This window comes from Gallus gallus, chromosome 7, assembly GCF_016699485.2.
Source record: "Gallus gallus isolate bGalGal1 chromosome 7, bGalGal1.mat.broiler.GRCg7b, whole genome shotgun sequence".
Lineage (NCBI taxonomy): Eukaryota > Metazoa > Chordata > Aves > Galliformes > Phasianidae > Gallus > Gallus gallus.
In genome coordinates this window covers 13,652,481-13,675,566 of record NC_052538.1, presented here as the reverse complement: position 1 = coordinate 13,675,566, position 23,086 = coordinate 13,652,481, and the positions used below count along the sequence as shown (strand labels likewise).

The window sequence follows — 23,086 nt, the reverse complement described above, 5'->3', positions numbered from 1 at the left end:
CTGAATATTTTCCTTTTCCAAATTCTCATGGACTTGTTTCAAGACAGAAATCAAACACTGTCACTTTACACACGTCTGGAATTTTTTAAATTAAAAAAAAAAAAAAAAAAAAGGTGCATTCATACTGAAGACAAATCATCACAAGTCCATTGACAGAAATGTCCATTTGCTTTCAGTCAGTATTTACTTTTGTCTTGCAACCTGATAGTGAGGAGACTCTCACTGCTGGTATTAAATCAAACATGAGGGTTTAGAGTAAAACTGCTTGCACAGACTCACTTCAGATCCCAAAGTAAATACAAAAGAATACTGAGATTTTGCAAGAGTGCAAGGCAATGGCAATTTCCTGCCTAATAAAGGCAAACGTGGCATGCAAGGGCAGTCCTTAAGATGGTTATATACCAAAAGAAAAAGCACCTCAGAGTGTTTGAGTAAACCTGAACTGAATCAGTATTTCTTTCAATGGCCAACATCTCAGCAGATACTAAAGTTTCCTCATCTGATCACACCTCCCAGGCTCCAATGTGGAAGTGAAAAATTCTCACCTGCCCACTACTGCAAACATCTCTTTTACTATGATATACAATGCCCAAGTTCAGCCAATGAAAAGCAATAAGGGTTTAACAAGGATTTTTTTTTCCCTTTTTCTCCTCCACATCAAGCTGGAAGAATTGTTAAAATGAAGCTCACAGCCTGAGAGGAAGTTTGGAATCTCTCTCTGAATAATTTTCAAGGGAGCTTTTTGCTGAAGCCACGCATACACATCTATCCAAAACATCAGAGAATCTGCAAAAGGAAGTAAATTGAACTCTGTAGTATTTCTTACCATGATACCAGTATGAATCAGTATGTAATGCACAGTTTGAGTAACATCAGCTGCATGGATCAAGTTGTGATATGGATTTTTGTATTTGCTGTAACCAACCTCAAGAGTTTCAGCAAATGTAATAAGATTGGGAACAGGGATCTGGGGAGGAAGCAAAAATTAAAATAAATGTTTTTTTCCTGCAACAATGGCAAAGTTAATCATGCAATAAATTAACCACAAATAAGTACATCACAGAATTTTGTTAGGAACAAAAGAAGAATTTAAAATGTGAAGGTCTAAAATCTAACATGTATCTGGAAGTCTTCACCTAATTTTTGTAGATGTTACATCCTGCAACATACACCGTGCACAGCATGCAGTCAGTGTACAAGAGGCTGCAGAACTACTGACTAAATAGATGTGAAGAGGTTTCTCTCTGCATGCACAGATTGTTCCTATAGGAAAGGTACAACAAATAGGGGTCTAGCAATAGGATTATTTCTTTTTCTTGATCAGCTTTATGTTGCTGAGACAATATTTCCTTGAACCTGACAGTCTCCATTCCCTGTCTCCTACTTCCTCTAAGCAACGTATAAAATACAGGCATTATCTAGTCCCACTTTTTCCCCATGCAATGAAATGACATTTTCCTTAAAATTTTATTTTCTTATATAAAAGTTCTGCAAGGTAAATAGTGAGATTGAGGATGGGCTTAAGTTCACTAAGCCAATAACCTTGTGTATTTTCAATCTGTGCTGTTAACAGTGGCCTTGATGTGGTTCTGACTTTAATCATCCAGAGCACTCCTGGGAAAAGCTGAATTTGAGTTATTGTATAGGTCAGATTACTCAAATCAACTTCAAAATGAACCTGATTCTTCCAATGGGCTTGAAGTTCGGCAGTGAAGATATTTCGAACTATACTGAAACTTCAGTAATGTCATAATGATAAACTTGGTACTTCAATTTTTCATCTCAGCCTTTCAAAGTTGGTTAGAAATACTCCATATTGTACCGCAACACTCTGCAAACACCACTTAGAAGCAGCTTTCTCTTTATATATTATCAAAGTTGCTTAGGAATGGAAGGTTCATCCAAACCCCTCCAGTTTTGGCCAACACATGATGAACTGGATTATGAAAACAGTACTCAGGACTAACTACAGTTTCTGCCTAATATACAGTTTCTTCCATCTGCCTATTTAATCCATTTAATGCTTACAGCATTTAACTGCTCAAGAGCAATGTCTCATCCCAAATTACCTTGACATGGGTCTACATAGCGTTCAGTTCCTCATCTGCAGAAATATCTGCAGGCTCTGGGTAAAGTTTCACATAGTGGAACTACTGACATATTATTATGTTCAACTTGCCATATTCTATGAAGTTCTGCACTGCATTGTACAAAAAAAAAAAAAAAAAAAAAAAAAAAAAATCTCAAACCCGTCCTGGCTTTCTTATACTTTAAATTTGACATACTTATTTTGCATACATATTTTAATCTGTGGACAGTTTCTGACCTTGAAACGGTTCAAAAGGTCATATCGGGTGAACAGCTCATACATCATAAATTTCAGACTGTGTTCTCCACTTGCTTCATTTAGGGCAAATACGTCAAAAGACCATTTATCAACATCCTATACATGTGGGGAAAAGAAAAAGAACATCATAAAGTTTCAGTTTGTTTAAATAGCATTCCAGCTAAACTCTGGGAAAGATATTTGGGGTTTTCCAGGAGAGGGGGGAGGAGGAAGGGGAAGAAATTATTGTGTTTTTTGTTTTGTTTTTTTTTTGTCCAAGTCTTTCGAACTCTTCATGTAAATAACATCTTAATGACTATTTCAATAATGATGAAGATTATTGTGCCAGTTATGAATAAAATACTTGTAACATGTCTAATGCAACTTTGTATGCTTCAAATCAAAGGCCTTAATCCTTCAAATTTAACATTTGTTGTAAAAATTTTCTGTAAAACCCAATGAAGTTGATGTGAATAACTATCCTTTAAATAAGCTACTATGCAATGGTATTAGCAGTATAGCTATACAGCGATTTGTAAATAATAAAATAGTGTCAGGCTCTCAGGAGAAAAGGTGTTCTTTCTTGGGGTATATCATTCTTTATTGCATATGTAGCCATAGTAACTTTGCTGTTATAAGAGACTGACTTTTTGGTAAACTACAGTGTTGCTTTAAATTCACAGAAATACTGCACTTGTTCCATAAGCTGCAATTTCTTTCATTATTTCTCTCTCTCAGTATGACTTTCTTTTCTTTCCTGAAAAGAAAACAAATGCTGCTGCCTGAGATACTGATTACCATACTGGTGGGAGCCGACACAGTCACAACTGTCACATTTTTATTAAAATTTCTATACCATTTTTATACTCTTGCTCTAGTAACACCTAAATGAAATCACAACGAAACAGTAAAACAAAAAACAGAATCATACGCTATTTTTGAATTTTGAACTATTAAATTGCTCTGTTCTGTGTGTTCAGTTCTGCAGTACTAAATGTGTCAAAGGTATATTCAGTAGAAAAATTTATTTTACTCTAAAATTGACTAGAAATAAGTAATAATGCATTCAAATTTCACAACAATTAAAGTTATTTCACCTTAAATGTTACAATCACTTCTGCTGGGTAAGCCAAACCAACCATGCTAGAAGTTCTTCGGTACATCCTAAAAGAACAAATAAAATATTCAGTAAGAGTATTTCAGTAAAAAGTATTGTAACAATTTCTTGTTTTGTTTAGTTGTCATTCATGATCCATGAAAATAATACCAGGCTACTTGAGGATCTGATCTCAAAGATGACATAAGCATTTTTATGAACTTATGAGAAAAAACCCTCTGATGGTGGATTATTTTTTATGTTTCTGCAATATTTGGCACACATCTTCATGTAGAAGATTCCAAGCTTTAAAATGCATTCTCAAAATTTTCCAAATTCCAGGAGATTTCATTACAAATGTAGAGGTTTTGTCTGGGTTTCTGTACAGAAACATACAAAGATTACAGAATTTGAATCCTAAAGCCTGTCTCAAAGATTTTATTCAGGCTCATCTCACCATTTACAATAGACTCTGCAGTTAAATATAATACTTGCCACAGTAAGAAAACAGAGCTCTCACCTTTCTACAAAAATCCCAGCCTGTACAGCATGCACAATGCTTCGAAATTTGGGCTTTTCTTCAGGTCTCCGCTTCACTATTCCCATTTCCCTTGTGAATGTAGAAGCTAACCAGTCTCGCACTTCCAGTGGGACCGAATCCGACTGTATGTCCGAGAGTTCATCCTCAGTGTCCAGAAGCCTCCTACAAAAAATTAATAAAAGTTAACTGAGAATATTGTAGACAGAAGCAAAAGAAGTATGGACATACGAACAGCTAACAAAACTTCATTTAATAGGAGCAAATGTTGTCTGTAGAACTCAGTGCATATCAGTATATTTGTGCTCATCTGCCCTGTTCTCCATTTCAACAGCTCATCTGGTTGGCAGGACATCTTGTGGGACTTCTCAACCAGGATCTTAAAAAAAGAAGAAATCCATAAAGTTCTCCCCACAACAACACTGCTTACTGAAAGAACAGTGGTTCCTATTTTGTAGGGATATAAAATTGTCAGGTTAGGAACACAAAACACTAGAGGAACAGAATAGACAAGAATGATGCAGTTTTTCTGGCGGTGGGGAACTGGTCAGAAGTGAGTAATTTTATCTGGAGGAGAAGGATTTGTGCAGAAGAAAGGACTTGGGCAAATCATCTTGCAAACCTGAACCAGGGCTGAGACTGCCAAAAGCTATAGACTGATCTTATTTCCCAAATTAAAAACTGTTATAGTCCACTGAAATATCTACTAAAATAACACCGTTCTTAAATGTCCTGTATAGTTAATAAATATGAAGTATATGTTAAGTATCCTAGACAGATCATTACTTCTGAAGTATTTTTCCCAAGGATAAACCTCATAATTTTGAAAATGTTTTTCTAACTATTCAAAAGACAAGAAATTATTCCAGCAGTAAAAAGACCACTGGCAGAGTCTGCTGCAGGAATAATCCACATCTGTGTAGCACAGAGAACACTACATTAGTTTGCTGTAGTCTGGTGTAGATGTGAATTTGGGACCACATCATGAACCAGTGGAATATGAATCAAGGCTAGCAAGACACACTTCAGTTTCTCTAATCTTTTTAACATTCATTTGTAAAGCAGGAGGATTATTCAGTCTGCATATGATAGGGAAAGGAGTTACTTTATGAAAACTGAACAGAGAAATCAGAATTTGAAGAAAGTGTTTATTTAATCAGGATCTTTCATTTGGTTTCTTGAACACTCTAGGATGTTTCATGACACCAAACCTTTGTAATGAGAGGTGACTGAACAATGCTTTATCAGAGTGACAGGGTAAGTGTCTCTGGTTACTACTCACGTAAGGAAGAAAGGCAACCGTAACTCAGAATGATGTTGTAAACACAGTCCTTTGTACCAGCTCCTACAGATCCCTTGAATTAGAACACATTCAATGTATAACCTTAATAACTTCTCAATGATAATTACTTTCTTTCAGAAGCTTGAATGAAACAGCATTTAAGGAGAGGAAGCATGGAGTGGTAATTGTCTATTTTCTACGACTCTGTACATCTTACTGACCTTTTGAATAATACAATTCACACAGGGAAAAATTATTCATGGCATGTGCATTGCTAGAAATGGCCTATGAACAAATTCACTAATGACTGTCATTATTCAGTAATTACAGGGGCAGAGCTCATACACGGATCTACACACAGTCGAAAAAAAGGACAGTTAGATAGATCTATAATTTGATGGAAATTTTGTTCAGGAAAGAAATAAATTAGGATATATATTGCACTATATAAACAACACTTATTTATCACATATTGTTAGAATCCAATATTGAACTGATTTCTTAGTTTGTTACTTTTGTCTACTTGTATTCATCCACTTCAACTTTGATTTAAAAAGAATCTGTTCCATTACATTTCCATAGGTGTGGATAGCATACATATTCTATTTTGCAGATTCTGCAAAATATATATTCAATTATTCATCTTTTATTTACTGATTATGAAAACACTTCTTTGAGTGTTGATTGATGTTTATATAATGTGTTTACGTGTCATAAATTTCTACCTTGCGACATGAGAACTTCATATTGTTTTACCAGTACTTTTACTGACTTGCAAAATGCACACATAAATTTTACTAAAAGTAAAACAGAGAACTTTCAGCAGAAGTATCAAAAATCATAGACATTAACAAGTACTAACAAGAAGTATTTTACCACTTACTCTATATAAGTAGCAAAAATTAGCTTTTTCATACAGCTGGGATGAGGTTTTGATTTTGATGGATCATCTTCTATTTCTACTTTTATTATTTTTTGTTGTTGTTGTTGTTGGTTTTGTATTGAAGCATGGCCAAGCAAGGTTTTGTATTGAAGCATGGCTCAGATGCTGGCGAAGATTCCGAACATGAAAATCACTGAAGTGAACATATCAAGTAGAAGACCAAGCCCATTTTCCTACATGTCTGTCTCTCTTATTGTCACTTTTGTTGCTCAAAACTTAACAGAAACAAAGGATGGCTCTTCCAGAAGGCTTATTATCACATCACTTCTGTGCAACCACTGAGCTTTGCACCATCATTGCTTTGCACCTTCTACAATTATTGGAAAAAAAAGTAATGGTCAGAAGTGTATGTTGAGAATATTTTTATTCCTGAGCAGTTATATTACTGGCCTTTTAACATGTATCTGCTTAGAACTGACAGCTTCCAAGAGATTCAGTAAAATCAGTGGCTCAACAGGCAGTTACTGGTGTTTGGGTTTTGTATATTGAAAGTTACTGTTCTTCAGATAAAAGGAAAAAATATATTTATAAATTCTGCATTCTGCAATTCTATTATTATTAGAATAGGTAACCTTCATCCAACCTTCTGTTTCATGAATCACAGGTGAATAGGTAAATTATTTTTATAGGAAATTATTTGGGGTGCCTTTGCATTAAAGAAGAAGAAAAAGATTAAATAGTATCAGAAGACGAGATCAAGACAGAGATAAATATTGTTAAACCATTGAGCTTCTTGCCAAATAGTGCGGAGTTTTTTTGTAAGCTTTTGCACTATAAAACTTTGTGTATGTTCAAAAATGCCATTGGATAAATTGATGAAGAAAATAAGTGATTTCAGCTGCTAAATAGAAGGACAGAACCTCTAGTTCAGGAAATATGTGGAGTGGAGCGACTGCAAGATCCACAGTCTCATCCCCCAGACCAACCTGACTGACATGCTGGGATGGTGGGTAACACATTCTGTGTTAGAGCTACACAGTTGTTCTAGGAAGTCAGCCTCAAAGTGAAACTGTACTAAGGCAAATACCATTGAATTGCAAACCATGAACTCCAGTTCAAATTAAACTTCAGTTTGACAAAACACATATTAATTTATCAGGGCACATAATTTAGCTTTTTCTTCCCTAAACTTAAAAATGCTAACAAACGAATATAGCAGATCAACAAAAAACACTTTCCCTGTGGTATGCCTGGAATTGTCTCAAGCATTTGCTAAATAAGACCATCACCCTGACAACAAATTGAAGGCTGAAGATGTGGATGAGTAGTGGGAGCCCTGCAGAGTTAGGAAGCCTTGCTCTGTCCGAAACTCCCATTTGCTGCAGAAGTTTAGACTGCAAACTTGTTTAGTGCAAACGTGATTGTTGCAAACTTACTAACAAACTTGTGATGGCAAACCCCACATGTAAGGAAGCCCAAGAGAAGTTCTGGAGGGCTTTGAGACTTCAATACTTCAAAGCTTCTAGACAAGCACTCTCACAGACCAATGGCTGGACAAATGCTGGAACCCAAACTGGTCATCTCTTTCTCTGTCTGTCTCTGTCTCTCTCTTTCCCACTCTCCACACTCCACCCTCCATCTCTCTCCTTTCTTTTTCGCTTGTAAAGTTGGTAAGTAACACAAGGTTTATTTGAATTTCTTATAAAGACACATAGTTTAGCTGCAGAGCTTAGACAGATATAACTGTAAAGTACCAATACTTAGAAGATAATTGTAGTACAGAGATTCTCATTAAAACTGATGACTGTGTTTGGACCTTGAGTATCGTTTTACCTTAACCTAACGAGGGGGATTTGCAAATCTGGTCACCACATACTCCCTTCACAGGTGGGTTGTGACACTGAAAAAAAATGCTCTGACAAAATGTGTGCCACAGACAGTACTTTCTCTTCAACATAAAGTCAGAATTTCAGGGTTACATACACTTATTTTGCCCATATATCATTAGCCTATTAAGTAGATGCAATATGTGGAAGAGATACGTGTGGGAAGAAGAGGGGGAGGCTTAGGTTATTTAATTCTATTCATTCCATGAGTGGGGCTCATTGACAGTAGTGGGAATATGTAAGATATGGATATGGCCCATGGCATTTCAGCTTAGCAGTCAATTAATATTGCAGCCATAGTAAGTAATAACCTGATTTTCTTGTCATAGTACTGTGTTTTTCTATCAAAAGTAATTCTTCCAAATTAAAGCAGTGATCATTTCTAGCTCTTTTTTCAATTAATCAGAATTTCAAATATAGTGATGGACTAGTAAGAAGTGCATTTCTTTTCCCTTAGGAATATATCAAATGTACCACGGAGGAGAAGATGGAAAAGCAAATGAAAAAAAGAAAAATTAGATAATAGCTGAGGAGGAAAAAAAAAAACACACCAGTGCCAATCAGTCATTCTGCTTAACCGAGATGGTGAAAGATTTCAAAGAACAGAGACAAGCATTGTGTGAGCCAGGGAAAGGAGGAGAGAAGGAGGTATTAGCTCTTTACCGCTTAGCTAATTAATCAAGCTAATGACCTAGATAGTAAATTGACCAAACTCCTCTTCTAGGTCTAGAAACAGAAGGTAAAGAATTTATAGCCCAAATAGACAATTCACATTTTTCCCAATTATTTGTGTCTCACTATCTTCATGAATAAGCATGAATCAGTATCTTTAATCAATATTTAGATCCTCATGGGATGGTACAATTTCCACGTACTTTCAGTAAAAGATTAACTTGGGTACCACTGAAGATTAAACAAACAGCAAAAATGACTGTGGTCCATTATAGGTATATAAAAGTCTTTCTAAATAAGTAATGAATTAATCAACATGTTGCACACTTAAAATATTTAGCACATTCTCCAAAAAACCTGTCCTCAGATTTAAAATTAATTAGCTATTAGTTAATTACAACAAACGCCAGAGACTCTGGATGAAATACAATTAGTATGAAAACAGATAACTAATGGGTAAAGGGCCATCATCACAGTAAACATTCAATTTTTGATAGGTACTGCCTTTCAACTATCTTTTCTATACAGAAATGCAGATCTAGACACCAAATAATCTTAAAATTCAGGTCATTATATCCATTATTTAGAAAAAAAAATAGAATCTTTCAGGAGTGTATCTGTTACTTTATATATTTTCCTGTTTTTGATCAATTGCTTTAATGTGGTGTTCCAGAAGATCTATAGAACAGGGCCTATTGTAGGGCATGACTCTCAAATAAATTGACATCAATCACTTTGAGATAAAAAATTCACAAACTGTTTGAAAATAGAGGCAGGCCATTTATTAAATGGCTGAACTGATCTGCGGAATTTTAGTCAAATTTAACAGCTTTTCAGTAACATTAGATTTTATCCATATATACATATATACATAATTTTGATGCTGTTTTAAGTTTCCCTTTCAGAAGCCTTTGGTTTAGTACAAAAGCCTTTGAAGGTTTATTTTAAATTTTACACAGCTGGAATACACTGAATTACTCTCAGCACAAGAAGCTTTTTTTCTCAATGATTTCTAAATATCACTTATAGAATCACTTAATAGATGAACTGAATGATTTTCTTCACATGATACATTTAATAATGATAAAGCAATGTATATTTAATGATGGATTGGATATGGAGGACAGCAATACACACTCATAGCAAGCTTGTTGGATCATGAATACTTAAGAGTATGATTTAACTTCACGCTTAAATAATTGTCACTTCCAATCTTCCCTCCACTGAGTAATCTCAGACAGGAGCCATAAAGTCCAGTTTTTTCATCTGGGAAATAATTACCAAATAGGGCATCCCATTCCACTTGTTTTATCCTTGTAACAGTAGAGTGATTATGATCCACAAAGTCAACTGGATTTGGTATGCTACCTGTGAGTGGGACTGGAAGGCAAACAGCCCTGTAATGTCAAGCAACCAGCTCCTGCTGTGAGATGCTAAGCAGCAGCTGCTCCGTGCTGATTTAGTGGTAGCTTAGAGCCTTTCAACACTAATGAGAAATATAACTTATGAAAATGAAATAACGAAGAAATGCATAAGATGGAGCCGTCACTGAGTTTCATTCTTGTTTAAAATACAGAGAAGCTGCTAAACCCATATCAATGGCCATAACAAAGTGAAAAAAGACACAAGGGTTTCAAATAAGTACCCAAGTCATTTATTTTGGGAAATATTAATTACTAGTCTCAGACAGAGCAGCTGCCATAGGCTCAGTCTGTTGCAGTACTGAGAACAGGCAACAGCCTCCTCCTGCTTGCAAACGTAACCAAAGCTGTGCACTGAATTGGTTACACTGACTGTTCCTCACCTTGGAATCTCCAGGAAGTGGGGGAGAATGTCACTGAGTTGCTGGGCTGCTGCTAAGCTCCATTCATGCTCTCGTCACACAGAGCTCTGCGAGCACCAGCAACTAGCCAAAACTGGGCTCCTCTCCTCTCCCTTAGATTCCACATGTTAGATACACACATGAGTGTTCCCATCACAAATACTTCTGTGGTGTGTTCTCAGGGGATACATAGATGTTTGGTGATGTGTTGTTAACTCTAACTCTTGCAACTGGCATGGTCACTATTTAGAGCTTTTCCCTGTTGTCTGCAGTTTGAAGTTCTATTTGGCCCTGCTTTAAGGCTGACAGCAACAGAATACTTGGTGCATTACTGGAGCAGTGCACTGGAAATTCAGTATGGTCCTAGGTGTGTAGTACAACTGCAGACACAAAGATTGGATTTAATGACCTCCTTTTTCACTAGGTTTATATATGTCAGAATGCTAACATTTTTAAATAAGGGGTTTTTCCACAAAAACACTGCTGTGTTTACTTTATAGTATCGTTGAAATGCCTCCAGTACTCCCAGATCTCTCATGGAAACAGATGACATGTATTATTACAACACCACCTACCCTAAATGAGATTTCCTTTCTGCCTCAAGAATGTGGCAATGACTTGCATTTGTTATTTTTTCTTGATGAATCAAACAAAGATGCTCAAAGCAATTGCTAGCTATATAGAATACATCTCATTCATATATTACTGAAACGTGAGCTCATCTAAGTCAAAAGTTTTCTAAAGGTTAAAGTCTTTTAGAGGAGTATATAACAGTCTAAAACAAACTCATATCTACGTATGGAATTGAAACAACACAGATAAATATCTTCCTGAAATCAAGTCTATTTTCTAAAATATTAAAGCACATAAAAAAGTGTAAAAATAAAACTTTTAATAGGAAGAAAAAAATCTGACTCTATACAGAGCAACTTAAAAACGCTTTCCATAATAAGTTTAAATTTTCAGGTTTTTTGGCTTTCAAATGCTTTTTTTCCTTAATTTTGTCATTTCCATCTACATTATATTTGACTTATTTTCTTCTCACTTTGCACAAATGAAGAGCTGTGTTTACAAGGAACGGAACAGCTGTCCTCACTGGATTATCAGCCTGTATTTATTTCCTGTTTGACTCTAAAAATCCTTCTTCCACTACCTCAAGCCAAGTGTCAGGTACGAACGGAGAAAATTCTGCAAGACTTGTCAGAATTATTTATAACACCTATTGAGTAAGTCTGAACTTCTTCCACAGAGATCTGGTGAGGGGCTGGAACAGTGAGAGGTTCACTGATTATTTTCAGCTGACACCGAGCTTCCGCTCCAGTGACCACAGCGCTCGTTTTCTTTCAAGGAAGTGTCTCATGTGGCTTACAGTTATTCAGTACTGACAGATGCAGCAGTCCTAAAAAGTGTTTGATAAAGAAGCTTGTTAATTAGCATGGGGCCACAGTTAATTAAGCTCAGAGAAAAGCAGCAGTAACACACAGCTCTGATTTCTGTCCATTTTCCAACTTCCCATCAGCTCAGAATCTTTCATATGGGATACTGAAAATCACTACCCCGAATCAGTTTCTCATGATTTGGGGATGCTGTTCCTACTATCTGGCTAGTTTCAAAGGAATCTGTTCTCAGAGCACTGTAAATAAAAGCTGTTGTGTTACCTCTCTGCCTTTTCACCGACCCAACTGCTTATATTTTTAGGAAGAGCTTGTACGGATATGCGTACTCAGTTTTTAAAAATGCTACATTATCCTCAGATCAGAGGCCACAGCAGAGAGCAACAGAGCAGCAAAGAGAAGCAGAGTAAGAGGACCTGAGGAAGGTGCTCCTTACTCAGCTAAAGGGTTGGAATTCTATAGTCCATTTCCAGCTGATGGTTGTACGCTAAATGAAAATTTAAGGTGCTGCCAGCTTACACACTTGCCCATATTTGCATGTTCACATACAAGTTTACAGAATGAAACAGGCCTTTCAATCAAAATAAATCAAATCTCTCTGTTCACTGTTATTCCTAATCTGACTGTAGAGATATTTAAGAGGGCTCTCTCTCAACTGCTATTGAGTTCTGTCTCCCAGAAAGTGGGGGAGGAAGAGAACATCACAGACAAGATCCAGTTTTAGGTGTGTGGTTGAAGCTGAGGACTTCTTGGATATGTAAGTAATGGTTCAGCAAACTGATCAGTACAAATCTCAGGGCTCGAGCACAGGCTTAGAACACAAAATACGGCCCTTTTAATGTGAGTTGAGTACTCTGTACTGAACCTTTTGTCCTAAACCTGCAATACTTTGGACGACCAGACATCATTGCATTTTCTATCTTGTAAGTCCAATCTCAGGATTTATTTATTTATCTTCAATGGGAAAGTGTGAAAATTTAAAACAGTAGTGGAGATAGAGATATTTTACAATGAAAAAGTGGAAGCTCAGCCTGTACTCTTACCATACATTTAACACAGGGTCCAAACAGTGCACCATTCTAAATCTGAATCTAAAGGAGATTGCATTGGTTCAGAGACTGGAAATAACTCAAAAAACTATAAACCAAAATGAACAACATGGAGTATAAAGTACAAAACAATACAAATAAGAGAATAAAAGTTGAAGAATTGGTTTCATTAAAGTTATTTCGTTTTTAATTGTTACTCACGCTATATGTAGCATGGGCAAGGAAAATTGCTTTACATTTATAATACTTTGGAAAAATTGCTGTAGGTATGGAAGGAAATACATAATCCAAATGCTTAATGGATATCTATATAGAAAATGATAGCAAACTTTGGTAGGTCCATGAGCTCAGTTTGCAGTTGTGTTGGAGAAGTATTCAGCAAGTTACAACAAAACCAGACATCTGTCTCAGTTTTAATTAATTTCCTTTATGACTTATAGTGAAAAATCAGATTGTTCTGTAAAATATGGGATGTAATTAATAAATAAGATTTCAGACTGGATATCAGGAAAAATTTCTTCTCAGAGTGATGAGATATTGGAATAGGCTGCCCAGAGTTGGTGGAGTCACCATCCCAAGAAAAGGGTAGATGTGCACTGAGGGACATGACTTAGTGGGCATGGGATGTCAGTTGGACACCCTGTGGTCTTCCCCAACCTTAATGATTTTTTTGAAAACACCTAAATAATCACCGTTATAAGATCATAATGCTCCTAAGGTTAAGAAAATAGCCTGAGAATGACAAAAATCCTTTAGACCACCATAAAAGTAAGTGTATTTATTTTCATTTGGGCAGTTTAATAATCCTGCCATTAAGTCCTACGAGAGCAATAAACTTATTTAAAGAGTTTCTTACAGAAAAATAATGCACCTGCTGCTGCTGAAGTCTAAGCATTTTCCGGTGTACCAGATTTCTCTACATATGAACTTTCTGTTACTTTTCTTGATACTCCCACACAGAGCTAGAAAGACTGGATTCCTCATTATAATGATACTAGTTGTTTCAATAAAGGCCTTACTTTAGAAACTAAATTTTTTCATAGTCCTGGTGCTACTACTCAGAAGGAGCCATGAGTACTGTACCCACTTAATCACAGTGCCTGAGAGGTGCATGGAGGAGATTAATTATGTCCTTGTTTCCAACTGACTGTGCAGCTATGACACAGCTCCATGGTTGTTCATGCAAAATACACGGTGAAGTTCTGTTCACTGGTGGTTTTAGGGTATTGCACAATGCAGAGGTGAGGACCTAGATTTTCCAAAGCTTCCTGAGAACTTGAGCTGTGTCAATGGAATTTACATTTAGAACTATTACTGGAAAATAAAATGTTATGATGCTACTAAAGTAATATACACTTGAAGTGTGTTCATCATTTCTTTATACATATCCCTAAGAAATTTTATCAGTTTAACTACAAACAATTTTAAATCCACAAAGCAGTCCTTGATTCAATACAAAGGAAGCTTGATTAACTTAAATCAATCAACAAAACTGAAATGATTATATTCACAATGGTATATTAATGGAATTAACTATTACTTAGCTGCTCAGGAAGTCTCCTTACTTACCACAGTTTTATCATCTTTTACAGAACTGGACAGGCATTAACTCTAAGAACAGGACACCAGCAGAAATGATTTTGCTAGCCCAGTCTGTAGTACAGACTGGGAAAAACAGAGCATTGATACCAACTCCATTTGCTATTGTTTTCATCCTTCTGTTTCCAAATGTTTATGCTTTCTTTAGCCTAATAGTTGATGCTCCAAATTACAAATCAGCAAGGTTTGGTGTGTGAATCATACACATTAGAGGAAAGGAAACTGGAAAAAGTTAGAGCTGCAGTTTATGCACAGTATCACATTTGCAGACTTCCAAGAAGAAAGAGAGGATGAGATAGCTAGGTCTGTGCAATAATTAGTATGATGGCAGACTTCCTAAATGTCAGATGGGACTGAGACTAGACATAGCATGCTTGCTCCAGCAGTATTGAAGAAGGTTTGGCAGACTGTTTTACAAGAACATTCTGCTCAAAAAAAACCCCCAAAACTGAGCACACTGAAATAAAATTGTAAGTTAGCTATCTAGTATCAATTATAATACATATCTTAAAATATTTTCAAGAACTTCTACTTAGAACTTCCAATTTCACTGAAGTCAACCCACATTTAAGATGACTACCATTAATGCTGCCAGTAACAATAAACATAAACAAATAATTAAATATTATAAAATAAATCACAGCTTTCATTAACTTATGTATAAGCAGCCAGATTATAATACTCTGACTCATATCTGTGAGCATTTCATTTCCAAACAGTTTATTTTTTTACGTGACACAGTCCTCAGTATGATTATCATTGTGTGACCTTTGTGGGAAAGAAAATCCATCATCCATCATTCAGAAACGTCTTATGACTTTACATTGTGAACATCTGGCTAGCAAAGATGACAAAAAATAAGCAAACCCTCCAGATGATGGTTACACCTGATCTTTGGAATCTTATGTGCTTTAACCTTGTCACTAAAAAACCTAAAAGACACATATTCTTCTGGTATGTAAAGATCTTCAGTTCACATCATTTACAACGGCATGCAAAGTCTAGATTTCTAAAATGTAACTCCCAATTGCTCTTCCTTTTTTAAACTATAAGAGGGGAGGTTTGGATTAGATATAAGCAAGAAATTCTTTACTCAGAGAGTGGTGAGACACTGACACAGCTGCCCAGAGAATCTGTGAGTGTCCCATCGCTGAAGGCGTTCAAGGCCATATTGGATGGGGCCCTGGGCAGATGAGCTGGTGGGGGGCAGTCCTGCCATGGCAGGAAGGCTGGAACTGTGTGATCGTTAATGTCCTTTCCAACTCAAACCATTCTATGATTCTGTTCTTGTCAGACTTACCTGGTTTCATCAATATAAACCGCCTCCAGCACAGATGCTGCATATTCAATGTTCTTTTTTAAATCCACCACATTGATGTCACCTTTCTCCAGTTGCTTCACCAAGCATCTTAATCTGTGGGAAAAAAAAGTATGTCAGTGCATTGCTTATTTCAAATTTTAGCAACAACTTCTTCTGCATGGAATAGTGGAAGCAATGCAACAGCCACTGTGGAGAAAGAGACCTCCAATGCATGTTTTATTGTTTTTTTTTTCAATCCACTTTGAGAACACACAGAATATAATTGTTCACACATAATTTTTCATTCTTTACAGCTTTCCAAATATGTAAGGCCTGTTAAGAGAAGACAGTAAGTCAGAGAGGACTCGCTAACTATGATTATAGGTATTTTATATTAATTTGTGGCACTGCTAGGATACCTAAGTCTCCGGTTTTGTTTAAACACTAAACAAAGCTTTGCAAGTTGTCATACATGGTTTTTCCTTGCTTAAAAGTTATGTTATATTTTTAATATCAACTACACACAGACTTTCCTTCATTTTAATGACTTTATTTTTATTTTGGCCTCCGGTATATTTTTGCTGCAGAATATGAGCTAATGTGGAGCTCCACTGCTCTGTGTTTACAGAGAATTCATCATTATACCAGAAGAAAGGTGGTGCCTATGGCATTAGAAAAATCCAAATATTTTCCCAAGTGTGCTTTAACTTTTAGTTTTGAGAAGATTCTTTTACATTACAAACATGGAAACGCCCAAAAGAGATTTTGTAATGCATGGACTCATGCCTCTGTGGCAATAAACTTGCATAGACAAACTACTTGAACGTCAGATTCCTCCTAAACTCTTTGATGAGAACACTTCTGACAGTGCTCAGTTTAACCATATGGAGAAGTCACAGCACTGCAGAGAAATAAAAATGTATCATTAACTCTGTAGAGCTGTGACTAACAGGATGCTCAGAGAAGTAGGGATATTTTCTTCTTTCTGTGCATATCTCTGAGCTGAAATGATATACAGCTTTGTAACATACGAGGCAGATTTTTGTAAATGTATATTATTATTTGAACAATATAATTATTTTAACAGTCATTGTTTATTTTAACAGTTCTGATGCGATATGTTTTTTATGTTATGAAACGTGAAAAAAAAATATGAAACAAGCATTTAGTTCAGAAGTCTGTTGAAATTAAGTCAGCATTAGATGACTACTTTGAAAAAATCTATAACATGTAACACATAAAATAAATGTAAGCAATACAAAATGGATAGAAATAATGAATAAATGAATAGAAAAAATAGGTAAAAGAAATGATGGCAGACTGATGTCCATTTATTTTTATTAGCGTATAAAATATTTGATTCAACCTAATTAAAATGTATGTTTTTGTTTGTTTTTTTTTAAGTGTGGCAGTGTTTGGAACAAATCTGCCATAAACTTGGAAAGTATTACTCCATCATAAAACCACCTCCATCTTATTCCCGTGTATTTATTTGGACATAAGAATAATTTTAGCTTATGGTATTGTAAAAGATCAGCTTCCTCAGTTCTTCAAAGTCTTAACTGAAATTAGTACCAAGCATAATACAAATAGGGCTCTTAGCAACCATAACCACTCGGTATCCTACACAGTGCATTACATATAAATGGAATGGGAAAATTAGAGTTGATTTTTTTCTCAGAGGGTTGAGGTGGGTGGCTGAAATACTGTGAGAGTGCATCTCCTACACAGAAACAACTTTATGCACAGGGAGGCATTTCTAGGACTTTGTTCCCTCTGTCTCAGAGCACCTGATGACTGCAGAAGCTAATTCACTGAACAGGCTGGCAGTACACAGTGCATGCAACGTAACTTTCCTGAGAGTTGCTCCTCAGCAGTGCACGCACCCATGTGCACACTTTCTCCTGAGCACCTGCACCACTGCCACAACTTGTCAATAATTTTACCATTTGCATTGTTCCCTTGGTGTCAGATCGAATGTGTCTGGGAATTGCACTTTTCAAGGTGGTAAACTGATTTAAAAATGCATCGCTTCACAGAGGAAGAACCAGGCTAGAATACAGCCATCATGGTTCAAAATTGCCTAAAACCCTATGATTTCGCTCTCAACTATATAGTTCTGTTTCCTCAGGGCATAGATCAAATGATAGATACGTGGAATTATTTGTATGCTTGCAGGAGGAAAGGAGATTCAGAGGGAGCCAGTAAGCAATGATGACCTTGCAATACCTTACTACACAGGTCAAAGTCAGCTGACGCAGCTTGCCCTGCAGCTATCATGCCTACACTAGGAGGAATGCAGAACAAAATAATACATCAGGAAATTTGGAAAAGTCTTCTCAGGCAATGTTAAAGGGATTCCAAAGAGGTTACAGAGACAGGGAAAGACAAAACTCATACAATTCAGGGCTGACCTGGTCACCTCACACATCTGCATTGTGTGGGTATGTCTTCATGAGTGTCTGCAGCTGACACAATGCAGCGCTCCATAAAACCACAAGATAATACTGGTTGAAGGGGATGCCTAGCTGGTCCAAGTCCTTGCTCAAAGCAGAGTCAACATCCAAGGTAGATGAAACTTCAAAGTCAGATCAAATTGCAAGAGGTTTTTCCAACTGAGTTTGTAATATCCTCTAGCATGGAGATTCCACAGACCCAACCAGTTACAGTATTTAATCAACCTCACTGTGGATTAATTATTCCTCAACATCCAATCAGAATGCCCTTTGCAGCAACTTGTACCCAGCGGCCCTCAACATATGCTGTGCACTGCCCAGAAATGCCTGGCTTCATCTGTGGTATGAATTCCACCAACAAGCTGGAGACAGCAAAAAAATCCCTCCACAGTGTTTCTGATCAGACATTTGGGAATTCTGTCTGGTGATAATCATGAGGTCTAGCCCAAAACTAGAATAATGGGCTTCCTAAGCAGCTGCATTAATGAATTGGGTTATAGGAATATATGAATGGTCTATATATCCTCAAAATACAATGCTTTAAAGGAAAATAATCAGAGACACTGAAAGAATGTTTCAATAATGAGACTGAATATCTTTGCCAAAAATGTCATTTTGATAAAAAAAATAAATACATCAATTTATAATACAAAACAGCAAGTGTTAAAATGCTTATAGCCCAGCATTCTGCAAGACAAAGAAAGTTTTGTAAAAAGGAAGGAAGAGAGGAAGGAAGAGAACTAAAAAATAGTGATTCCTGCAGCTGGACAGGATTGGTTTTTGTTTTTGCTGAATTACATGTAGTAAGTGGAAATGAAACATGAGAAATACAATTAGAAAACCTGACGTGCTGCTTAAAACTGGAGCTGAAATTTGTACAATCCTGCCTGTGAAATGTGAGAAAGAAATAATGAGAAAAATCTGAAGTAGCAAATAGACGTGAAATAGAAAAATGAACTGTTCTGAGGTACAAAGTAAACTGTATGCAGAGCTAACACGACACAACAAGAAAGAAATAGATTTATGGAGAAGGAAACATCTTATTTCTCTCAGGACAAATAACAAGCACGGTTTAAAACTACCAGCCCCAGTTTGTAAGGGTGAGAGAGACATCTGCAAGTAATAAAAGCAGTGGGTGGAGAACCATATTCTGTCCTATTGGGTAAACACCACTAACAGCCATGCAGGAGTAGAAAACATTGCTGGACAATGCCAGCACACTCTGCTCCCACCTGCCTTTGACAGTGAGCAGGGGCAGGGCTTGTCTGGCCCTCGCCCTTCTGCCTCTGACACCTCTGTCCAGCAAGAGTACTCATCTGCTTTCCCAGCAACCGCCTTCATCTGCCAGCTGGTCCTCCCCACTGCCAAGCACTGCAAAGAACCAACTTTCTAAGCTACACATCTGGACTTAACTTAAAACTGCTTTGGAAACTTTGTACAAAATAGTTGGCTTTTGCAACAGATAAAGGGGAAGTGAAGTAAACTGTAAAATAAACCATAAATAAACCTTGTTTCCTATTATCTTTTGAAGTTAATCAAAGTCACTGTTGAGGAATGGACGATTAATACATTGATAATTATTTGAAAATAAAATATTAATAATAGCATTCTAAAAATGTTTATGCTAATTTCAGAGAAAAAAGTTATTTGTATTAATATTCAATTATCAGAATGTAATTTTAAAAATTATCTACACTGTTTAAGTCAAGGACAATTACAAGTAATAAATTGTTATATCCCATGAACTGGTTGAGAAAATCCTTGCTGAGTGCCAAATGTATTAATTCCTTGAAAGGATGATGAGTAAGTCCTGACAATGTGTAAAAAAGACTGAGGACAGAATAAACAATTTCTTTCCTGTAAACTGCGATTTCATATTTTGTTTGGACAATTTAATACTGACTAAGAAGATTAACTTGATGATTGTAATTATTGTTATACGAGCGATTTAACCCTATAAATGAACATTACAAACTAAAGATGGGCTGGTATGTAACATGAAATTAAAAGTAAGGATGGGGATAGTAATCATTATCTGACAATCCGGTTAGTTCACATAATCACAGAATCACAGGGATTGGAAAGGACCTCAAGAGATCACAGAATTACAGAATTGCAGGGGTTGAAAGTGACCTCCAGATATCATTGAGTCCAATCCTCTGCTAAAGAACATACCCTGCAATAGGTCACACAGGAAGGCTTCCAGACAGGACTTGAATATCTCCATAGAAGGAGACTCCACAACCTCCCTGGGCAGCCTGTTCCAGTGCTCCATCAACCTTACCAATAAAGAAGTTCTTACACATGTCAGTACAGAACTTCCTATATTCCAGTTTTAGGCCATTACTCCTTGTCCTATCACTACACACCACTGAAAAGAGCCCGGCCCCATCCATTTGCATCCCACCTCTCTATAGATATTTATAAATGTTTATCAGACCCCCTCTCAATCTTCTCCTCCCCAGGCTGAACAGACCCAGGTTAGTCAGCCCTTCCTCATGTGGGAGATACTCTGGGCCCTAATCATCTTTGTGGCCTTCTGCTGGACTCCTTCTAGGTGATTACTGTTTTTGTTTGTTTGTTTGTTTTTTAAACTAGGGAGCCCAGAACTGGATACAGTAGTCTAAATTTGGCCTCACCAGGGCAGATCAGAGGGGGAGGATTGCCTCCCTCAACCTTCTGGCCACTCTCTTTTTAATGCACCCCAGGACACCATTGGCCTTCTTGGCCACAAGGGCACACTATGGGCTCATGGCCAACCTGTTGTCTAACAGGACCTTCAGGTCCTTCTCCACAGAACCCATCTCCAGCAGATCATCCCCTAACCTGTACTGATGCATGTGGTAATTCCTCCCCAGGTGCAAGACTCTACACTTGCTCTTGTTAAATCGCATCAGGTTCTTCCTTCCCAACTCTCCAGTCTGTCTAGGTCTCGTTGAATGGTAGCATGGCCTTCCAGAATGTCTGCCAATCTTCCCAGCTTTGTATCATCAGCAAATTTGCTGATGATGGAGTCGATCCTTTCATCCAGGTCATTGATGAAGACATTGAACAACACCAGATGCAGCACCAACCCCTGAGGAGCTTTGCAAGTTACAGGACATCTATATCTAAATAATCCACTTATTTTGATGAATACTTTATATAATCATATAGATCAGAAATAAAAAAGAAGTTGTAATAATAGGTATAAATCATGTACAAAGTCCACACTCTTGCCTCTTCAAATTAAAAATCAAAATAACAAAAGGGTTATTAGAAATTTGTTAGTAGGATGGCAAGGCTATAATTCCCTTTCTGCATGTTTTCTGCAGGGTGGAAGATAAATACAATCTATGAAAAAACAAAATTGCAGAGAATGGATGAGAGGAAATAGGAAAATATCCAAGATATGCTAATAGGGTTTCAGGAAGGATCCCTTTGGTTAGCAAATCTTGTTTCTCCACTTCCATCTGCAGTTACAATGTAGAGAGCTAATGTGGCTTCAAAAGAACTAGCCGTTACTTAAAGACTTTTTACATAAAGGAAAACATGCTGACACAAGGACACTTTGCCAGTCAAGGCAACATGTCAATAGCGAGCAAGGATTAGAATGGATAGCTCCTTATCTAGATCTTGATGTACATTTCATTCCCCTGAAAACAAAACAATGCCGTTATCTAACATTTCTTCTGCTTAGAGGTGCTATGTCTCTAAATTCTGACACAGAGAACTGCAAGAAAGATATACTTCTGGTGCTGCAAATGTGTTTCATGAAACAACTTCTCACTCACTCCTGTGTCTGAGCATATGCACAGGAAGCCTTGTGGTTGCTAAGGGTTTCACGAATCACAATTCATTTTGTGATTATTTTAAGCACTATGAGTGGTACGCACTGATCTGTAATTATGATTCAGTCATTGGAAAATAAATATTGAATCTGCTGGTAATTCAGCCAACATTTTTATATAGTAAAACTTCATTCCCATATTGAAGAATTAAAATAGAAATTCTGCAGCTATATAGCACACACTTTCTTAATGACAAAAACCTACATTTTTATGGTGGTAGAATTGTCTTGGTTGTTTAAATATTGATCATATTTATGCAAAATGAAGTAGTTCCCTTCAGGCAGGCATTTTCTATCAGGCTTCATTTTAACTTACTCACTCTATACATTTTCATGGTATTAACACAGTAATGCTGTGTAAATATTGCCATTTGGGTCTCATTTAGTATTAAGGTCAAGTGTGTTTAAAGGATTAATCAAAATCTAGTCAAAATTCCCAAGTTTTCTTTAGCACCTAGCTGAAATTCCTCAAAGCCAAAGATTCTTGCATAATTTCCACCTGAAACTATAAACCGATCCAAGCTCTGTAAAGTATTTTTGATTTTTGTCTAACTAACTCTCTGTAAACCTGATCAAACACAGCAAGTGCCTGGAATGTTTCAATAATGCTAAACGTCTCATGTTCACAGCTCTGTAACCTTTCACCATAATCTTCATCACCACCACCAGCTGCCCTGGAGAGAAGCCCCGGAGGAGGAGGCTTATTTCGGATCCTGTTGTGCCGTTCTTCCCTGCTGTGTGTGTGTATGTCTGTCTGTCTGTCTCTGTCTCTCTCCCTGGCACTGCTCATCATTCCCCAAAAGTAACTTTCATCATTAGAGTCTATGTTAATCTGCCCTGACTGCATCTGTACATTTGATAGATGAAGAATATAACCTATTTCAGCTGGAGCTGGGAGGGCTTCAAGCATCTTTTAAACACTTCTCTCACTTCCACCAATGAATCACCGTTAAT

The 23,086-nt window shown here is 36.8% G+C and overlaps 1 protein-coding gene across 12 annotated transcripts in view; it reads right to left on the bottom strand.

Annotated features, from left to right (window-relative positions):
- PDE1A (phosphodiesterase 1A) overlaps positions 1-23,086 on the bottom strand; it is a 198,484-nt gene that overhangs the window by 34,158 nt on the left and 141,240 nt on the right. For all 12 annotated transcript variants that reach the window (XR_006939851.1, XM_046943860.1, XM_046943857.1 and 9 more), the window contains 5 exons: positions 15,848-15,961; positions 3,943-4,125; positions 3,424-3,490; positions 2,327-2,443; positions 827-967 (listed from right to left, as the gene is read on the bottom strand). Coding sequence is in view for 11 of the 12 variants with exons in the window: in XM_046943860.1 (XP_046799816.1) it covers positions 827-967; positions 2,327-2,443; positions 3,424-3,490; positions 3,943-4,125; positions 15,848-15,961 (622 nt within the window). In the remaining variant the exon portion in view is untranslated. The remainder of the gene's footprint in view (positions 1-826; positions 968-2,326; positions 2,444-3,423; positions 3,491-3,942; positions 4,126-15,847; positions 15,962-23,086) is intronic.